The sequence below is a fragment of the Leuresthes tenuis genome, unplaced genomic scaffold (genome assembly GCF_036924035.1).
Source record: "Leuresthes tenuis unplaced genomic scaffold, fLeuTen1.0.hap1 SCAF_5, whole genome shotgun sequence".
Classification (NCBI taxonomy): Eukaryota; Metazoa; Chordata; class Actinopteri; order Atheriniformes; family Atherinopsidae; genus Leuresthes; species Leuresthes tenuis.
This window is the reverse complement of record NW_027325359.1, coordinates 1,581,348-1,602,356: the sequence shown is the minus strand read 5'-3', so window position 1 is coordinate 1,602,356 and position 21,009 is coordinate 1,581,348. Positions and strand designations below refer to the sequence as shown.

The following is a 21,009-nucleotide window of genomic DNA, read 5'->3' as shown; positions in this document are numbered from 1 at the left end:
TAAGTTATTTGCCACAATCATCATCAATATCAGTGATCGTGTGAGATATTCAGAACAGGAGTGTCTTCTTTAAGTAATACCAAATTGCTGTAGATTGATTGTTTGAGATCAGCCTCAATTGTAGTTGATTCTGTACAGAGAGTGCAGCTAACTTAAAAGTAATTTGTCTGGGTTCCACAGAAGATAACAAGAACGAGTCCTGGAAACAAAATAATTATTCCATGTACTTCTTTGATAAATTTACATTTTCATATACAGCTGTGTGCAACATTTGTGGGTTTAAACAATGAAAAATATCGGTTGATTTTTCATTAATTTCATTAAAAAGAAAATGTTTTAAATAGCATCTGTTCGCACTTTGATACAAAATGTCTGTGATAATTTATTTCAGTCTCTGGATGTTGCATCGACAAAAAATGACAAAGAAAAATTTAGCAGACCTTAAAAAAAGTGTTTTTCATCTAATAAAGTGATACCCAAAGAGCTTCTGCCTGAAACCTGGACAGTGGAGGAGAAAAGAAGCCTAAGAAACTTCCTACAGCTGATGAAGAGCATCAGAAGGAAGTCCTGAAGAAACAGGAAACTATCCAGCAAAGACTTAACACATGAGAAGCATCTGAACCTTCAGTTGATTCATCTGCAGTTTACTGAAGCTTCATCAGAAATGGCCTCCATGGAAGAGTGGCTGAGGTGTGCCAAAGAGATGAAACCTAAACCGGATCTAAACCGGATAAACATTGCAGAAGCAGTATGGAAACATCTTGGCAGAAAATAGAAAACTGCTTCAAGAAATGGAAAAGAATAAAGGTTGTCATGCAGGCTTTTGAATTTAAAGCTCATTAGAATCATACAAAGTCTGTTTTTGCCTTATATAGTTTTTTCCAATCTATGTTCGTACATGTTTCAATATATCGCTGCATTAATTTCCTGTTTTACCGGCAATATATAAAGAAATGAGGGCTGAAGATACTTGCACAGTAATGCATGAAGCATGGAGACCATCAATGAATGCCAATGAATGACTGTGAGTGGACAAGATTACAAAGTCAGCCATCCAACTGGCACATAAAAGTAGCAATGGTGAGCAAGAGATTTAAAATTAGTAATGAAGCTCAGTGCTCCGTGGTAGACTCTTAAAAAAGTAAGCATTTTAAGAAGAGGTATATAAGATCCCCAGACATTAAAAATAGGCATGACAATCTTCTAAAATAAAAATCTGACTTTAGAAATAGACATGAATCAATTCCAAATCTAAAATATGTAACTTTTGATTATTAAGCCCTAAAATGGTGCAGTTAAATGGCTTAGATTGTTTTTAAACTGGTGAACACACTCAGTTTTGATTTGTTAGCATTTAAAACAAGTTTTATGTTAAACATGACACACAGAACAGCATGAATGCCATAAGAATTTCTTAGGATAATCAAGATTATGATTGGGGGACATTATTTTTGTGATGCTTTTCTAAGCACAGCTATGATTTGCAGTAAAAACAATAAAAAAAACGGGATAAAAAGGGAAATTAAACATGCATAGTTTATTTTTCATGTATCTCGAGCATTAAATCATGTAATGTATGAATTATAACCTCTTGAACTAGAGTAGGATGAACTAAGCATGTGCCGTTTCTTAAATTATCACACAATTTATTGTGTTTATTTGATCATTGATGCCATTTGTCACTAATTGCAGCATCTGTTGGCAAGTAAATATGGTTGGAATAATTGAAAAATATCTCAATTTTTAAACTCTTCAAGCCATTAAGTCTTAGATGAGGCTGAACAATCATGAAGAAATCGATGAGTCAACCACCACCTCTTATATAAGAATATTTTAAATACGACTAGATTACACAACAATGCTCCGAAGCCTATGGAGATTAAACGAGAGAGTGTAATGAGGGAAGATGCTGGCATGCGCCGCAGCACTGTGCCCGCATGATTCACTGTTAAAGAAAAACAGACACTTTGTGGATCCAAGCCAGGCACTCATTAACCAAACTCCCTGTGTGGCTGTTTACGCCGCATTCTTTGTTGAACCAATCAATGTTTAGCACCCTGAAGGAGTGACTCAGGCCAGCTGTCCTCTGTGGGGCAGCACCACAACACCTCACCATGGCGACATGGTACTCGGCCTCAGCAGGATTTGGCCAGACGATACCAAGCTTTCGCGGTTCTGCATGGACCAGTAGGAGGGATAACTCATCCACAGCAGTGAGGGCGCTGCTATGGATGGGCCGAGTTTGGTTCCAACAGAATATGGAGATTCACATGTTGACAAGCATCAGCCATGTGACAGCAAGCCACTGGCATCTCTTCTGGCATCCATAAATGCCTTACAGCATGCATCTGCCACAGTTTAAGTCAAACAGAAGACAGAACACACTAAAGCCCACACACAGAAGTAGAAATAGGCACAGACAAATGGTTGTAAAGCAGCTTACATCAGTTATAATGCAGTTAACAAACAGTCATAAATGCAGGCAGCGTGAACCTTGTGCTCAGTGACTCTGATATCAGCCTGTAATTCAGCAGAGTTGAGCTCCCTCTAAATGACCTGCTTTAATTCAGGGCATCCGGTGTCAACACAGGACAAAGCTGTGATGAGAAACCCTATCTGGCCAGGGTTCATCTGAATAAAAGGGTGACACACTCAACAGTCAGTGGGGGTGACGGCAGGGCCAGTTGTATGGGTATCTATCTATCTATCTATCTATCTATCTATCTATCTATCTATCTATCTATCTATCTATCTATCTATCTATCTATCTATCTATCTATCTATCTATCTATCTATCTATCTATCTATCTATCTATCTATCTATCTATCTATCTATCTATCTATCTATCTATCTATCTATCTATCTATCTATCTATCTATCTATCTATCTATCTATCTATCTATCTATCTATCTATCTATCTATCTATCTATCTATCTATCTATCTATCTATCTATCTATCTATCCATCCATCCATCCATCCATATATCTATCTATGGTTTCTGCTCATTGCCCATCACTTTGCATAGAGTTCATACAGTGTTTAAACATAATATTCTGTTCAGTTTTGATCGTCTTTTAAACAGAAGACTGTATTATCCCTTTTATTCACATTTTCATTTGTATTCATATCCTTTCTCTGCCACTTATAAGCGAGCTCTTGTTCATCTGACTTCTATCTTCACATGTCTGCTTCTACAACTTGACGAGAGTCCAACTCTGCCTAACTGGGCAAAATCAAGAGTCCCACTCCTGTCTGCACCTCTAAACATTAAGACATGAGGTCTTAATGTTGCTGCAGTGTGACTGAAAAACAAACCTAGAGGTAGAGAGAACTATTAGCAGACCTACAAGACAGGATTATGTAAAGGCACCAATCTGAAGAAGAATGAAGAAAAAAATGTCTGTAGTATTCAAAATGCCAAAAAGCAGAGTGGCCTCTATCATTTTTATATCTTAGACGATTAAAACTACCAACTGACTCCAGCCAAACTGAACAGCTGTGGACAAGACCCCGGATCAGACAGACAAACATGCAAATGATCAATCTGTGTGGGATTCAGAGCTGTTTTGTGGAGATGGGAAAACCTTATAAGGACGGCCTTATCAGCCCGCAATCAGTCAGGTCTTTATGGTCGAGTTTGTCTCAGTCCATAAGAGATAAATCCTTTGGTTAAACTGGAAAGATTCTGCATTCACGTCATCTATTGTGTCTGTTGGAAGAATCTAACAACTTTGATTGCCCTGAAAAAAGGCTTAAACGTAAATGTGGACTTCTGCAGTGAGTCATAAAATGTATGAGTCACAAACATGAAAACACACCACCTGCAACAGTCTCAGGGTGTTCACACATCTCACATCTGTATGATGCATCTGCTTTACTTTACGATGACGCAAATGCTTTGTATTGATGACCTAACTTAGAAAAGAAAAAACCAGCATCGAGTCCACCCTTAACAGCTGTAATAACACCTAAGATAGGGTAGCACTCACTGATGTTCAAAGATGTTTATATCTTGAGAGTATTTGGGCTTAACAACCTGCAGGAGAGAGCTTTTTCTAGTTAATGAGGATATCTACTGGAGGGGAGGTTTTTCTTTTCAGAGCAGTGATCAAAGCCACTGAAGAGTTCAGCCAACACAGCCTCCAGTGTGCATTTCTGTGAATGTAAGGTATGAATGTGAGATCTGTTTTGTTGTTATTTAAAGGTTTTGTCCTTTTGCTATGGCCTGACATTCTTCATAGGTTATTAAACTCTTCCTCTGTCCCTCTCTGCTCACACTCTCAGCCACACAAATGCTAATTAGAACCACTATTTCATTGCATTTCTATCTATCCATTCTACCCATTTGTTTTTCCTCCCTCTTCATCTTTTTCTGCATTAAACTTTCCTTTTGTATAAACAAATGGAGCCTGACTGAACAAGCTCATGCAGCTTTACAGCAAGACAATAGTAGGCATCCCTGTACAGTATTTACAACCAAAAGGTTTTAGTCACACTTTGCAGTGATGGCAAAGCTCAGTGAGGGAGGTCAGAAACACACTAATCCCTCCATGAAGGACACAAGAGAGCCAAATCTGTCCACTGCTGCATGACCATGTAGGGATGAGCTGAAAGCAGCAGAACTTTCCAGGAAGAGTACACATTGGGGTAAACCTGGGTGTCAGAGCAGGGTACCTCGCACACTATGTGGTCATGTAAAGCCTCAGGGTTGGGTAGTTTTGCTCTTGGGAATAAATGGGAATAGGGCAGCTCTCTCAGCTCGCTCAGTGCTGCAGGCCAGGAACATTACACAGCAGAGTATGTTCCCTAATAAATCACTTCTGCTGAGTGCACACAATCACCCAAATAACATTTATTTTATGGCCTGCAGATGGAAACAGGGTGTTTCGTTGCTTGGGGCCTTCTGTCGCTTTCGCAAAAACATTATAAAACTGATATAAATCTGCTTAGCTGTCAAAAAAACTATGTATAATGACAAATGATACACATATCAGAAAGAAATTTCTCACTCTGTACCTTTATCAGCAGGGGAAAGGTGCATTTTCTCTCCTTTAATAGCTTATCCAGCTTGTTTTTGTAGCCATTCCTGTCCAAATAAAAGAGGAGAGTTGTACATAAACCAAAATGTGCAAATGCGTGGAAAATATTCTCTAATCGTGCCAACACAGGGTCCAGAAATAAAACTCTTGCACAAAAGCGTTAATTCCGTCCTTGTTGCCCTTGACTCTGACTGAAATGAGAAGCGCATTAAGAATACAATGTTGGAATAACATAATTTTATGAGCTGGTTTTCCTTAAAAGACAGTCACAGCTGTATGGGAGTCATCTCCAGTAGCTTTTTGTGAAAACTACACTGACACCTTCTGGGCAAATGTTATTTTTTTATTAACACACATGAAGTCCTTCGTGTTTTTACTGAGCCGCCAAATCAGGAAGTTACAGTTTTTATTGTAAACAGATAACTTAATCAAATAAACTATTGTTTAATTAGTATCTAATACATTTATAACACATTCAGAACTCAGCTTCTAGTCCTCACTGAGGTCTTTACACTGGCTGCCAGGATATACTTTAAAGTTCTGATGCTGGTCTATAAAACTCTGAATGGTCTAAGACCAAAATACATCAGTGACCTCCTGACCCAGTATGAACCTTCCAGACCCCTCAGGTCATCTGGATCTGGTTTTTTATCGGTTTCCAGAGTCAGAACCAGACCTGGAGAAGCTGCATTCAGCTTCTATGCTGCACATGTCTGCAACAAACTCCCAGAAAGACTCAGATCAGCTGAAAAACTCAGTATTTAAGTCCAGGTTGAAGAAACATCTATTTTCAGCTGCTTTTGAATAAGCTTGAGTTTCAAAACGGAATCATATTTTACATTTTCTTATTTCTTTCTCTTTTTTTGTTTAAATTTTAAGTCATGCTTTCTATCTCTACTGTTTTAATGTCTCTGTAAAGCACTTTGAATCACCTTGTTGTTGAATTGTGCTATAAAATAAACTCGCCTTGCCTATTAGTCCACATCTATATCACGACAAAAGAAAAAAAGCCTGATAGTGTTCTACATTTATAAAATCGTTGTCAAACTTGTAAATAAACCATCAAACTGACCTTTTCTCTGACGACTTGCTCGGCGCGCTCATGGTAAAATAATCAACAAAGTGATGGTGATGAAACGGTCACGCGCAACATGCTCAATGGTTAACCTTTTAGACTTCAAACCGAATATGACACACACGGCCGAAGTGTTTTTGGGATGCGCAGCGTTGCCACCATCAGCTCATCCAAAAAACAATGACTGTTACGCTCGCCACAGGAAGCAGCCACTGATAATTTGGGTGCTTTTTTTTTCTGACGCAGCTTTTAGGCAGGTGCTTTAGGTGCGTGCGTGTGCGCGCGCGTATGTGAGAGAGCACTAGACAAAAGGGGAGAACGACACCCACTGGGATATACATTTTCCACATGCTGTCTCCCGCAGTAATGCGACCTGGTTCGGAGTAGATCACTCCGAGATCACCCTTCCCCCGGCGGTTTAAGCCCCAAACTTTGTTTTTTAAATCAAATTTTCAAACGGAAGTTACTCCAAAAGGTGTCATGGTTTACACGGTTGCTTTAGTTGAAATATTAATCCAGGTCAAGAGGAAAAAAAATAATGTTCAATGTGCAAATTAATATACATCTTAAGGCAAATAGGAAAAGGAAAATGTGGGCTGAAGAGCAGAGAGAAATGTTGTAACTGATAGGGCTTGAATGTTAAATGAAGGCTGTGGCTCTGTATGGGAAGTAAAAAATGACTCTGCTTCGACCTAAGAGTCCAAACTGAGCTGTTGCTAATGACCGATAGGACTCTGAAAGCCTTCACTTTCAGGACACTTTTTTTTGTCAAGATAATTTTGCTTGTAGGTTACACTTGTATGACGCGCTGAGTTACGCAACATCCACTACTTTAAGCGCGTTTTACTGTGTTGTGTTCATGTCAGTGTAATGATTGAGCAAGCTTTGCCTGAATCTGCTGTGGAACGGACATTTTTTGAGGGGCTGTTGTGCTTTCAGAAATACTTTAGAACATTCGAGAAAAGAGAAAATTGACATGGCGTTATTAAAAAGAGCAAAAAAGTCGCTGAATAATTACGCCCAGGTGCACATATTTTCTTCTCATCGCCTACAGCTGAGGGACTGAAAAGCAAACAGTTTATCAAGTTATACTGCGTTGTTGAAGTTTATAATCTGTGCAGGTGTCTCCTTAATATTTACAGGTAAACCACTATGACTCAGGGAATATTGGGTTTTCCAACAAGTAGACTGCAATTTAGCTTAACTGATGCATCTATAATATTTATTTTTACTTCGTGCAGTATACAGCAAGATAACCAATGTTACTTTAGCATATATTGTGTTTTACGGGAGATAATTTATTAAATGTCCATCCCACATACTGTCCGTCCTGACTGAGTATTTCTGCATAAATATCAGAATATCCTTTTTTATAATTGTAACAAGTACAACAAAATGAATGTAAACCTTTTTTTCAAATCACTACTTTGTGGGAAAGTTGAATTGGAAATTGATTAATTGAATTAAACTGATTTGAAAATAAGTAAATTGTGCTTTGTATTGTTAGAAATGTAAATATTCTGTTTTGTAAGAGTTAATCTAATTTGATATAATCAATAATATAGTATAATTATAATTTCTATTTTGTTTTTGGTACTGTTATGCCAGTAAGCTAATGACCAAATGCACATACTAAGCCTTTATCAGAGCATTTTATGTGGCTTGCAGAAACTGTGATGTTGATTTAACGCCACCTAAGGCTATATGTTTAAATGTAAAATGCCTTGGAAGAGGGAAAAAAAGACAAAAATGGTTTCAGTCACAAGGTTTATTTGAATACACAGGGCAGAAATGTAGCACCAGTCAGAGAGTAACATTCACTTATATTCTGCATGGATTTATTTCACATCTTCAGCTTATCATGTGACCAGTTTATACATCTATCAGGTGGCAATTTAACGGAGCACCGTTTGAGCTCACAAAGGACAGAGCAAGAGCTGAACAGTTAAGTAAAGCTGTTAATAGACAGATTGGATTCATGGTTTGTGTTTTCATTTTATTATCAGATCGCACAAACACATTTTTAAATACTTGAGTTTAATTTGAATGGGATAATCTAATCTAAATAAATCTTTATAGCTGTGATTACTTGACACAGGTTTATGTACAGATGTGGGTTTTTATACTCACTTTTATTCGCTTTTTTTGTCATCAATGGGAGAAGTACCTTTAAATCTTTCAAAGTGTTACAACCCACACACTCAAAGTATTAATGCTGGTAATTACTGTTATTAGTTTTGATATTGAATCACATTCAGAGTTGATTCAGACATGCAGCCACTGCAGCTGGAGTTTTTCCTCTTGGTTTATAAAACTTTCCAGATTTCAGAGGAAGAACTTTGAGCTGAGTTCCTCAGAGAATGTGGTTTTGATTTTCTCTGCTGTCCAGGCACAAGGTTAGAGAGCTTGTATTTGTGAGAATAAGAATGTGTCGAAGAGAGAAAGAGAAACTGAAAAAAATGGGATTGGTTTCTAATTTCCTGTGAGATTTTTTATTAACAGCTTTGGTCCACATCCTGCTTTCTTTTTGCCTGCTTTTCCATCTACACCCTCATCCTTGCCTTCACAGACATCAGACTAAAAGAAACACTGTTTTCTTTGGCTCCATGACATAAGTATAACACTTGTCTCCCAAAGGACAAGTTATAGAGGTGAGACTGCAAGACAGGGCTTTGCAAAGAGGAGGTAGCAGCTGTAGGTAGGTGTGGTTAAATAGGGCAGATCTGTTGCTGGTTCAGCTGTGAGATGATCAAATGGGGCTGGGCTGACGTCTGAGGTTGTGTTAAGGTCATAGCTGAGACTGAGGTCAGGTTGATCTAAGGAAGGATATGAAAAACACATTGTTTTTGGTAAAGGAGGACATATATGAAGAGGATTTTTAATATGATGGTTCAAAGTGGCTGAAAACATACTTCATCCGAGGTGCTTGTGATGATGTTTTTCATAGCCTACTGCATTGTTTGAACTGGATCCTGTCAGAGAGAAAACCATTGTGATGCATATTTTCCAGTATGATAGGATTTAAAAGGTCTTTTTGTACAACCTACCTAAGTAGTCCTTATAGTCCTTAAAGTATTTCTGCCTCAAACCACGTCCATCTGTATGGAAACGACAAGAAAGGCATCTTAAACTACTTAAAAGATCTTATTATAAGCCTAGCACATAACTGCTCAATTTATAATGAAATAAATTAAGATAAACAAACTTAAACATTAAGTTGTCCTTGTTAAATCATTAGATTAATATCTGTGCCAACAGCTTTAATCATACATCATCAGTTCATGGTGTTGCCAGGTCACTTTAGTTTGTATATTTTTAGATGCATTTAAAAAAAGAAACCTGGCACTTAACAGCATGCAATTTGCCAAGACTCAAGACAGCTGCTGGCACAGTCCAGCATAATTTATTCTTAAAGGGGTTGAAACTATTAAGAGTAGTTCAACATGAACAAGGGAATTTGTTGGATTAGCATACAGGAGGTTTGTTTTCAACTTGAAATAAGAACTGGTAAAGATGTGCATTCAAAGCCTGGATTAAAAGTTACTCAGTTTCCACAAAAGTCAAGGAAAAAAATGTCAAGTCATACCAGAGTTGCCGCGTTGCTTGATGCACTGACCCCGGTTTGGGATGCCGGCTTCAGGGTTTCCTGGGTTGATGATGTGGCACTCGTAGCCTGTGGGACAGTGAAGAGGCTCGTCTCCATCCTCAGTTGTACTGCAGGCCTCAGCTGATGTGCAAAAAAACTAACCAAATAAGTACTTGGGCTACTTACTATAGTCAGTAAAAGCACAGTTCACAAACCGATGCTTGGATGAAATATGAAATAAAGGTGAGCCCAAAAACACAGGATTCAGTTTCAACAAGAGGAAATGACAAAAATCAGGGGTCATATTTAGTAGTAATTGTCTTTGCTTGCCTCTGGGAATGCCAGCATGTGAAATGCTAAAACTTCAGAATACCTTATTGTGCATCTGAGAGACAGAGAAGAGCTGACTAATATGCAGAATTTCTGCCCAACCATAAATGCATGTGGATGCATATGTTTGGGTCTACTGAGACTTTTAGGCAAATGTTTCAAGCGGATGCATATTCATTTGCACATGTTCAGTATTTCGATGTGCATTCATCCTGAAACCTGTGCTTTCCATGACAGAAATTAGGATATTTCCACCATGAATTGATGCAGAAAAAGTGACTCCTCCATGGTCAACTGTAATCTATGCTATTGACAATGAAAGAAATCTTTATTTTCTAATAATTAATCTAATTTTCTTTCAACTAAAGTTGGAACATTTAAGGATTTGTTGCTATGATTGTGATAATGAATGGTGTAAATGAATGAAAACAAATGAAATGTCCCAATATGCACCAGAAGAAAAAGGGGTTGTGAAATTTAATGGAAGGTAATCCAGCTGGCAAAAAGTTTGGTTTGTGAAGGTTAAGATGCAGTTTGGTCACTTATGTGCAGTTAGTAATGTTGGCTCGTGCAGAGCTTTTTGACGGCTCAGGTGTGTACTCACCCTGTAGAACCTCCTCAGGGCCATCCAGCAGCCAGCCATTGCCCCCCAACCACCGAGGTTTGGGCTGCACCAGCCAGTCCAACACTGCTCAGAATACACAAATAGAGACAATTAGCTACACCCAAACTGTTGATTTCTGTGTTTTGATTGTAAACCCTTATAATTTTCTGTTAGTAATAGAATCACTGAAAAAAAACACGTAAAAAAAATGATTCTGCTGGGTCTGCTGACCTGGTGGCGGCTGAACTGACTCCAGACATGCATAGATGCAGCCATTGTAGCAGCATCGTTTATGCCGCTCACACTCTGAGTCGGAGCGGCAGCCTGGCACCTCACAAGCTCGCTCTGGCAGCATCTGAGGTGGCGGTGGACACCGGTCGTTCTTTTGGTGTTGTGTGGACTGGGGATGGTTGGGGTACTCATAGTCCTAAAAAGTCAGAAAACAAGCAAATATTAAGGGCTCAGAAAGAGTATTTTTTGCTGATGTTCATACAGTGATGCTGGAATTGTGCTTAGTTTGTTTTTTAACCACCAGATGGCAGCAACTGATCTGAATGAGCACTTTTCATCACAAAGGAGCGAGAGGAGGGTTAACTTTAGTGTGCATGCCTGATTGCTAATGTCTTGACCTGGATAGGGGATGTGATTGATTGTGGAAACACTCCCCTACTGAGTCTGAGGAGAAAAAGTAGGCTACAGGAGCCTGGAACAACAAAAATACAGTCTTCAGCAACTTTGGCAACACAATTCAAGATAACATACACAAAGAAAGAAAAGCTTAAGCTTTTACTCACTCATGGTGTCTGTATTGAGTGTTTTTTAACAGCTGCAGCTTTAAATTATTTTCCACTGACTGGTTTGAGGGTGCTCAGGATAGAATGTGTGGGATGACTTGTCTGTTGTTTAACATGGCTGGTATTGAATATCAAATGCTTTGTGCCACAGTATAGGTGGAAATTCATTATTCTGGGCTGTGAACTCATGGAAATTAGAAATAAGAAAAATGGCTGCTCTTGGTCACACATTTGGTCTCTTAATTTTTTGTCTTTCTATCGAGGAAAATAATGTGAAAACTGTTATACCCGCAGCTAATTATCAGAATACAGACTTATTTATTGCAAAGTTCACAGAAATATGTACCTTTATAAGTCACACGAATGAAGTTCTTTGACTTTCTGAGAATGGTAGAGCTCTGCCAAGACAAATGGTGTTTTTGTGATTATGTAACTGGTTTGTGGGTTTACAGGCTCATTAAAACTGCCGTTTATTTGTCAGGCTAAATGACTATTTCTCCAAATCTACAGTAAAAACAAAAGAAAATGTATGTGCGTTCACTTTAAACACATTAATTCGGCCTGGCAGCTGTGAGCTTAGTGGATGGATGGTTATTAGGGGTTGCGGTTGGAGTGAATACCGTGGAATGATGGAGGGAACAACTTGTGGCTCAGTTGCAGCTTGTAAAAGTTAATTTGAGAGCCCACATGTTACTGTAAAAAGCTGAAGTAGTGCAATGAGAGTTTGAGGTCTGTACTGGATAAATTAATATCTATATAAGGCATTTCTTGACTTATAAGTTAAGCAAAGTGATTTACATTATAAGACTTTTTTTTACACACATTCAAACACCTCATTTAGATGTTGATAATTATGAAATGCTGATTATATATATTATATTATATATATATGCTGATTCTACCTGCAAAATCATACATTCTCCCATCAGTGATAAGTTGATTTTTTAACTTTATCTAATTGCTAAGATTATTTTTTACGATTGAGTTTCAATACATTTTTGGATATTTTTAGAATGCTTGGGATTTCGTTCATTTTTATATTCAGAAATACATTTTCACTTGCCATTGATGCAGCTTCAATGGCGGCCAGCACCTTCCATTCAGAAAACAGAGCTTTAGAGTTTGAATTATATTGACTCACCTGTCAACCAACATCCCTGCCCTCAACTATGATTGTGAACTTTTAGTAATAACACAAAGAGAAGAATATTTCTTGGTGTAGATTTTTAGTTATGGTCATTCTAAGAGCTTGAATGGGAGGCAATTGGACTTCTTTTCTTGGTTCACAAAAGAAACTCCCCATCAGCTGCTCAGAACTGGAGAGATGTCTTTAAGAGCTGAGAAAGGTAGTCAAATTGCCCCTCTGTTCAAGCTCTAAGCAGCTGAAAAAGCATTCCTTGCTATGTGGTTGGGTCTTCATAGATTTGTTGAGAAGTTTGGAAATGCGGGAGGTCTGATTAGACTTGTTGCTCCTCTGCAGGGGATTCCCTTTGGGTACATCCCTTCAGAAGTTTACAAGCACAGCTAACTGGACTCATTGGAGGGATTATGTCCTCCACCTGGCCTGGGAGCACTTGAAGGTCCCACATAAGGTGCTGGAGGAAGCTGCTGCAGACAGGAACGTCTGGATGGGCGTTGCTGCTCTCACCCTGTAATAATTTCATTGTCAGAGAATGGATTCAAAGTTTGGAGAATTGATGTAGGGAATGGATATTCTTCAGTCCTTTTAAGAGGTGCAGCAGTTATGTAAAAACTGTGTGAATAAATGTTGAAGTTGCTCCTTGTTGCGGTGATTAAAGAAAACAACAATTTCTGTGGGTTTTCCCAACTTTACAAGGACTTTATGTCTTAATTTGTTAATTAGATCAATACAAATGTCAGTGGTGTCTGGAGTTGAGACTGTTTTTGCTTTGCCTTTGTGTTCTGAAGCAACCTAAATGAGAACCTAAATGATAAAATAAGAGAGAAATGGATGGTAAAACTTTTTACTTATTTTTTCATTCACTCATTTTAACAGTACAAACTGAGCAGGAGCCTTACAGGGACCTTTGGGAACCACTTTAATTCTTCAGCAAGTTTCCTGGCGTAATTTAATCTATGAATGAGTACTACAAAGTCTCCTCTGATTTGATAATTAGGTAAAGACCACTGTCTTCTTCCCCTTGTCTCATTTCCGATCTGTTCTCAATGTCTCATGCAAGCTTCTCCAACAAAAGATCAAGTGTGCCCTTCCTGTTTATTTGAGTTGTGTGTTTGGGGAAAAAGAAAGAAAACTTATTTGTCCACATACAGTAAAGGCAATACTGAAGAGATTGAATAAGCCTTAGAAATGATAACTACACATCCTGCTTCTTACTCTTACTGTACTTTTGCCATTCTGTATGTCATTCATGTTTTACTGTAACTTCTTCGGTGTCTGGGCTCATTTAATCTAGTCTTTTCCTTCACTTTCATGCTTATGCATGCCAGACAGGCTGCTGTGCTCTAATCCTGAGCTCTATCACACAATCCTGCTCACATCTCTCTGATGTTCCACAGTGTTTGTTTATACTCCTGTCTGCTGTACTGCCCACCAACAGAAGCACTACCAGCAGGCCTGTGTGTGATGTCCATGTCTTTTTGTGGGATATTTTCTTCTCTCTCAGTCTGTGACATTTTATCTCTCTTTTTTTTCATTTTTCTTTCTTCCTCTATTGTTGGTGTTGAAAAGCAGTTGCATGATGGTTGTGGTAACGTTTGATCACAGCAGCTCTTTCTTTTGAACGCCCCTGTTCTTCGGTTTGTAGAGAGATACCACTAGAGACCTGGCCTGGCTCCATAACTGAACTGAGATCAGAAAGGTTATGGTTCGATGCAGAGATCTCAGACAGATACGAAACATTTCAGCTTCCTTTGTGGTCAAGTATTCATGCACTCAAACACGTGTGAACTCAGAGCCAGAAACAGACCCACTCACACTGTGGAGTCATGGGTTTGCAGGCATGTGATTTATCAAGAAGACCCTGATCTTTTACTGAGGTGTCAGCTTAAACCTTTCAGATCTCCAATACTAAATGAGGGAACCCACAGCAAACATCTGGTTAGCTTTTGGGCTGTCAGCACCAATTTCCTGTCCCTAAGCAGGCATCCAGTTGGACAGTGAGGTGGACAATCATGTACAAAGGTAGATGGGGAGAGTTTTAATACATGGAGATAACACACGCTGATAGAAAAAAAGGTACAACTGGGAAAAACATGTAGAATAATCGTGTTTACTCTTGAAATACAGATGAACATACTGTGTATGTGTATGAGGTGTGGTTTAAACAACAAAGCAGCTTTAGACCAGCTGCTACAGCCAAAGAAGGAGCACAAGTTGCCATGTAAGAGTTAGCAGTTGCTCTGGAGGAGAGATTATGATTTCTGTATGTGAACCTGTGGTACTGAGCAGTGATTGGCTCCATTGTTAAATTCGGTAATGTGCTGCTGACTGACTCACATCATCTGAATGGGATTAGTTCTGCTTAGAGCTGCAGTGAAACCATTTCACATAACTGCTTGTTTACTTGATGATTAACTGCACTTACTCCCATCTTCATAGCAAACTGTTATACCATCCCTCTCACCTGGGAATATTGTGGTGAAAATGACTCTGAAGTGACTTTAAAAAGGGGTTTATGAATATTTGTTTTGTTCCGGTTACACCAGAAAGCAGCTCAGTAAAATGCTTTGATTTCATGACAGGTGCTTAAAGTTTGATGACACAAGAAGGGCTGACCATGAAGTCCATAACAAGGTGCAGTTTTCTAACCCCAGTTGTGTGTTTTTTAATATAGAAAACTAACCAGGTACACTCATTTCTGACTCTAATCCTGTACTATTGTCTCCTAACCTAACCATTAGCAGGTAGGAGTCTGCTAATGGTTGCATATTGGTGCATATTGGAACATTTCATTTGTTTTCATTCATTTACACCATTCATTACCACAATCATAGCAACAAATCCTTAAATTTGGTCCAAATTTTCCAACTTTAGTTGAAAGAAAATGAGATTCATTATTAGAAAATAAAGATTTCTTTCATTGTCAATAGCATAGATTAGAGTTGACCATGGAGGTGAACACACTGCTGAGTCACTTTTTCTGCATCAGTTCATGGTGGAAATATCCTATTTCCTAATTCCACACATTGAATTAAAAAAGTGAAAGGGAAAGAATGTGCAATGAACCAGCAATCCCTTACTCAGGGGTTTAGCAGCAGCCAAGCACTCCTTTCCCCAAATACGATATTTTTGTCTTTGTCAAGAGAACAACTGTTGATATCATTACGTCATGAGAATCCATTTAGACACATCACGACAGAAAAGGAGTGATAAAGGACTCATATCGCATTAGAGAACTAAGCTGCTGGTGTACAACTTTTGAGCTTTCAATGTGAAACTGCTGTGTACTTTTACATGGACCGATGTACTTATTTTATTTGTTGCTCACAGAAATGAGCTTGTTTTGGCTTCAGTTTGTTATGCTCCTCCCATCTTTTTGTTCACCTTTGCACATCCTTGTATTTACAGATGGCCCAGGTTGCAAATGTTCTCTTCTACGTGAACTGCTCTGCTGAGTCTCGTTATATTATTGAGAGATTTTCCCCAGCTATCCTGAAAAAAGAATGATCCATCTGACTCCATTATCTTGCACTGCATGTAAAATTTCTCTACTAATGATCACGTTTAACCTGTGAAGTACAAGCAAAATCCTCTGAACTTTCTGTCTATTACTGCTACTGCTGTTCTATCTACAAACCAAGTAATGCCTGATTGTAATCCTCCAAATCTCGTGAGAATCCAGCTGCCTCCCAAGATAATAGTATCTATTCCACGAACATTAAACATTCTCCTCAACACATAAGCAGTGTATCTCTGCTTTGTTAACAGCCCCAGGCCAAGTCAAACAGCAGGCCAGACAAAGAACAGGAAGCACAACTGTTTCTATCCATCTGCAGGTATCTGTCTTAATAACAAGTGGTGTTATATAGTAATGGTCCACATCACATCACATAAATGAAACTGTAAAGATTTATGAAGCCAACACCAGACACCAGGCAGTGGCATGCCCAGACAGATGCCTGAACCAGACTGTGTTATGGTTGTTTGAGACTAAACAGTCAGGTTAATGTGTGTGTTTTCCAAGTTTTGGACTGAGATGTTTGAGGTGTTTTTCTCATACATATACGGGCAAAAATCTTGTTCTCCCAGATTTTTCTTTTCTTTTTTTTGTACTTATGAAACACACATAAATCACAAAATCTCAAATATGCATTTATCATCTGGATCCTGTCATTGGCATTCCTTTGGTGTTTCTGAATATTTTTCAGATAAATTACAATAGTTTGTTCTGGGATTAGAAGGTTGCCAGAAAAAGTAAAATGTCCCCTTGCAATAGAATTTTCTCTCCTCTTTCCGCAGCTTTTGCTATTGATCAGTTTATTTCTAACTTCCCATCTAATGAATTTACTTCAGAACTCATTACCGCTACGCTATGAATCTTTTATTCATCATTTTGCAAGTTAAGCACAACATAAGCCACCAGTGGGAAGGACTATCAGCTCTGAAGTTCAGACATTTTTGTCATTAAAGCCTATAAAACTATGACCAATCCCCCAAATAAGATCTCGAGGGCAAAAAACAACTTTAAGCACATTTTATATTAACAGTGAAGTGCAGATTTAATGAAAAAATTACAGAAAATGTTCATGAACAAATTCTAATTATACATTTCTAATCCACACTGATTATGCACATCTCCTATTAAATGAACACTTTTAATTAACGAGGCTAAACTGGACAAAGGAGCCAACTGCTCTGAAAAGCCATAAGTTCACTACATATTAATAAGGTTTGTGAATGTGATTAAAAAACAATTATGTTGGGATGTGAAAACTCGTTGCACCGGACATAAAGATGACAACAGTAGGTACTGCACTTGCAAAGCTTAAAGCATTTCACATTACAGGCTTCTCTGAAACAGAAAGACAAAGAAGCATGTGACATAAAGGGACATTCTGGATCTGACAAGAAGTTTTCAAGCTCAAAACCTCCTTGGACCTTCGAGTGGTCATTGAATGAATATATCTGGACCCATTATTGGTACTTATCTAGTGTTTTGTACATTGTTGAAAAGCATTCATCATCACATGCTTCTGTGAAACAGAGAAAATCACATTTGCAGTGACTGCAAGTGTTTTTTTTTTAAATATATAGAACAAGTGACCGGATATATGATTGTATTTAACTCCAAGAAGTATTCACTTGTAGTTTTCTCCACTTATCTTAACAGACATTGAATGAGGAAATAGTGCACATTGCATGTCTGCACAATTTATCAACACTCTCAAGCATTTGTGATCTAAATTTATATCTACATACATGAAATTTGGCCAATTTATATTTGATTTTATAGACAAATCTGGTTGAAATGTTGTCCAGTAAAATAAGGGGGACAATGTTAGAAGAATGGAAAGGAGGCACTGAGCATGTTGGTGGTCTTTGGTTTGTTAGATTTACCAATTTTCCTTTCAAGACGCACCATTAAGTGACTGTAATTTGTCTTTCTGCACAGCCCTGCTGTTATGAATGAGACTGAGGGTGTGCATGTGTGGGAATAAAAAAAAGCTTAAAAGATGCAGATGAAAAAGTTCAGGGAGAAAAGGCAAACTCGGTCTCCACAGCCAACTCAGCATGCTCCAATTACAGCGACTTTGAAGCAGAGACCAGCAAGACAGTGCTTTTGGCCCATCCTGAGAGCAGGAGAAGACAAGAGAAAGACATTTGAAAGGGTGAAAATGGAGGGTGGTAAACTGCGAGAGGCACATGCATGAGAAGAGAGAGCAGAACAGGGAGATAGTGGAGGGTAACTAATTTATATGAGAGAGTAGTTGCAGGATTAGAGAGAGAAAAGGCCAGTGGAGGCATAAACAAGTCAGAAAGTGAGAACATTGAGTCATGAAAGGTTACAGAGAGAACAAGAAAGAGAAAGAGAGCATGCAGCATGCTACAGTGAGCCCTTGTTAGAGATGATCAATCAGCTACACAAAGCTGAGTTAACAAGCAGGGGCCCGGTCTGCAAGTTCAGTTCCTGCCCTGATAATCCTCTACACACACGCATGCACACACACACCAACAAACGCCGAACATCCCGCGTGCCCTTTAATTACTCATATGGAAACTTGAAAATTAGTGACTTATTCCAACCTGTTGCACACGCCACTTTCTGATCCTCATTGAAACTCAAAAACACGTGCATACATTTTTCATGCTTTAGAATCAAAGCATTTCTGCCCCCAAATTGTCTCTTTTTTTCACTGGAATAACTTCTGTGAGTCTTTATTGGTCCTCTAGAGAATTATAAGAAAAAATATGGATGTTTGATGTGCATTTTTCCTGTTTCTGTGTAGACTCAAGAAAGCTCTCAAGGTCATGTAATTATAAATGCTTGAGCAAAAGGCAAATGGACCGTTTTTTTAAAAGAAAAATAGATGTCCAGATGCCTACTATTCAGGCACTGGAGATGTCTTAAATGATCCATAAATGTTAAATGTTCCAGAGCAACTTTAGATTGTTCTATATATTTCTGTTTGGTCTGTTCTATGGCATTGCATTAGCTTTTAGAGGATGTTAATTTGTTTTGTTCGATTATTTAATCTGCAAACTAACTGCTAGATCTCATCAATGAATATCATAAAAAGTAAAAAAAGTGTTGTCTCAGGCCATACATTTTTACCCGAAACATTTGGTATATTATTTATTATAATAGAAGGCACAAATACAGAGGTGCTGGTGCATGGATTTCTTTCTCACTCTGGGCAGAGCTATTTCCATTCATTACTTGGGTGACTGCAGCCACAAAGACATGTTATCTAACTCTCTGCAAGAACCAATGATTTCAAACTATTATTGTACCTTCGTACCAAATATTACTAACTCCTTCCACTTTTTCTTATTTATTTTCACCCAAGACCTCTGGTCAACTTGACCATGTCTCACCTCAGCCACAAAACCACTCTGATGTGTGAAGCACCTCTCTGTTACAGACACAGTACTGTCTTGTAGTGCTGTGAGCTTTCACCTACTACCACTTTGGAGGATATAACCACAAGATAGAGACAGAACATCCACACCCTCATATAGATTATATATGTGCAGATACAGTCAAAGGGGAGATTAGTAGACTCACCTTATGGTTGAGACCTCTTTTTCTTATTCTTCTGGCATCACTTCCTGTAGACAGGACCAACAGGGACATCAGCAGCAACAAGCAGCCCGGCATGGTCTGTAAACTCCACCTTATCTCCAATCTCTTGCCCTTAAAAAACTCTTCTCCTTTCTTTTCTTAGATATATTCCCTCTTCCTGCCCTTGTTCCAGAGTTTTTCCTCTCGGTGTTTATAGGTCCTCTGCTGCGTTGCCTTTCCAGCTGAAGCAATGACTCCCGGGTGCTCATGTGCAGCCAGAGATTACACAAGCCCTCTCCCTCCAACAGGACCTGCCTTTATATCCGGCTGAGAAAAAGAAGTAAAGTGCAGAATGACAGAGTCGAGGAAAAGAAGAGGAAAGTACAGAAGAATGGAAAGGGGCAGAGTAGGGAAGAAACTAAATAATGGTTTTAAGTGCAAAAAGGAACATAAGGGAGAAACAGCAGCTGTCTGTGCATCAGTTGTTGAGTGCTGGCACAGCGTGTGCACATGTCTCTGGGAGAGAGCAGGGGAGGTGAAAGCAGAGAGGGGAGAGTATTAGAGAGGCCAGAGTGTGAGAGACCTCCCCCTTGCCCCCTTGTTGCATCTTGAAGCACATCTGGTGATCTTTCTGCAAATTTGTTAGACTTGTGTCAATGTGCAGTTGAGACATGTTTTATACTCTGTGGCTTTTCTTTACATGGTTTGCTTGTCTGTAGTGTTGTTGGAGGGAAAAAAAACATTCCTCTGCCAAGCATGGGGTTTGAATGTACTTGACTGCTCGTCTGGAGTTCATGCATGCCATTTAACTATTAACTGTCCAACGTACATGATCGTATCCTGATTTGTTTTTTAAGACGGTATCTTTGGAACTTGAATGTCAGTGTAGATGAGAACACAATCTTACAAAAGTATATGGATTCGTGTGTGGGAAATCTGAAGTGTATAAGTTTGTGTAATATGTTTGGAGAGGATGCAGAGTGATTTCAGCGGCACTGACCCATGAAAAATGAAGGCATGCGGTCTGTTTCAGGGAAAGGGGCCTCTCTGCCTCTTTCTCCATCTTGTGCTTCACTGGTCTTCCCCTCTCACATATCTCCCAAGTTGCTTCCTCTCAAACTAGGACATATCCCCCCACCTTACCTCAAGATGTTTCTCCCCCTTACCATCCCCTCCCCTTGCTCCATTCTCAGTGTCTTGCTCTGAAAGAGGGGAAAGAATGCTAAGCCTGCACAAATCTCAGTCATTATTAGTTTTACAGGAGCAGGGCTCATGTCACTCGGAGGCCCTGGCTTCACTTACACAAAAGACAGAGTAAAGAGAAAGGGGGAGAGAAAAAGAGAGAGCAGAAAGGGGGGGACAGAGATAGCAGGG

The 21,009-nt window shown here is 38.9% G+C and overlaps 1 protein-coding gene across 1 annotated transcript; it reads right to left on the bottom strand.

Moving 5' to 3' along the window:
* Positions 1 to 7,870: 7,870 nt before the first annotated feature.
* wfdc1 (WAP four-disulfide core domain 1) lies at positions 7,871 to 20,124 on the bottom strand. Its single transcript, XM_072385394.1, has 7 exons — positions 19,639 to 20,124; positions 10,869 to 11,064; positions 10,638 to 10,721; positions 9,704 to 9,844; positions 9,165 to 9,215; positions 9,030 to 9,089; positions 7,871 to 8,933 (listed from the first exon to the last, which is right to left on the bottom strand). Exons 1-6 carry the CDS (start codon positions 19,729 to 19,731, stop codon positions 9,031 to 9,033), a joined length of 624 nt encoding a protein of 207 aa, XP_072241495.1. The 5' UTR covers positions 19,732 to 20,124; the 3' UTR covers positions 7,871 to 8,933; position 9,030.
* Positions 20,125 to 21,009: the final 885 nt, after the last annotated feature.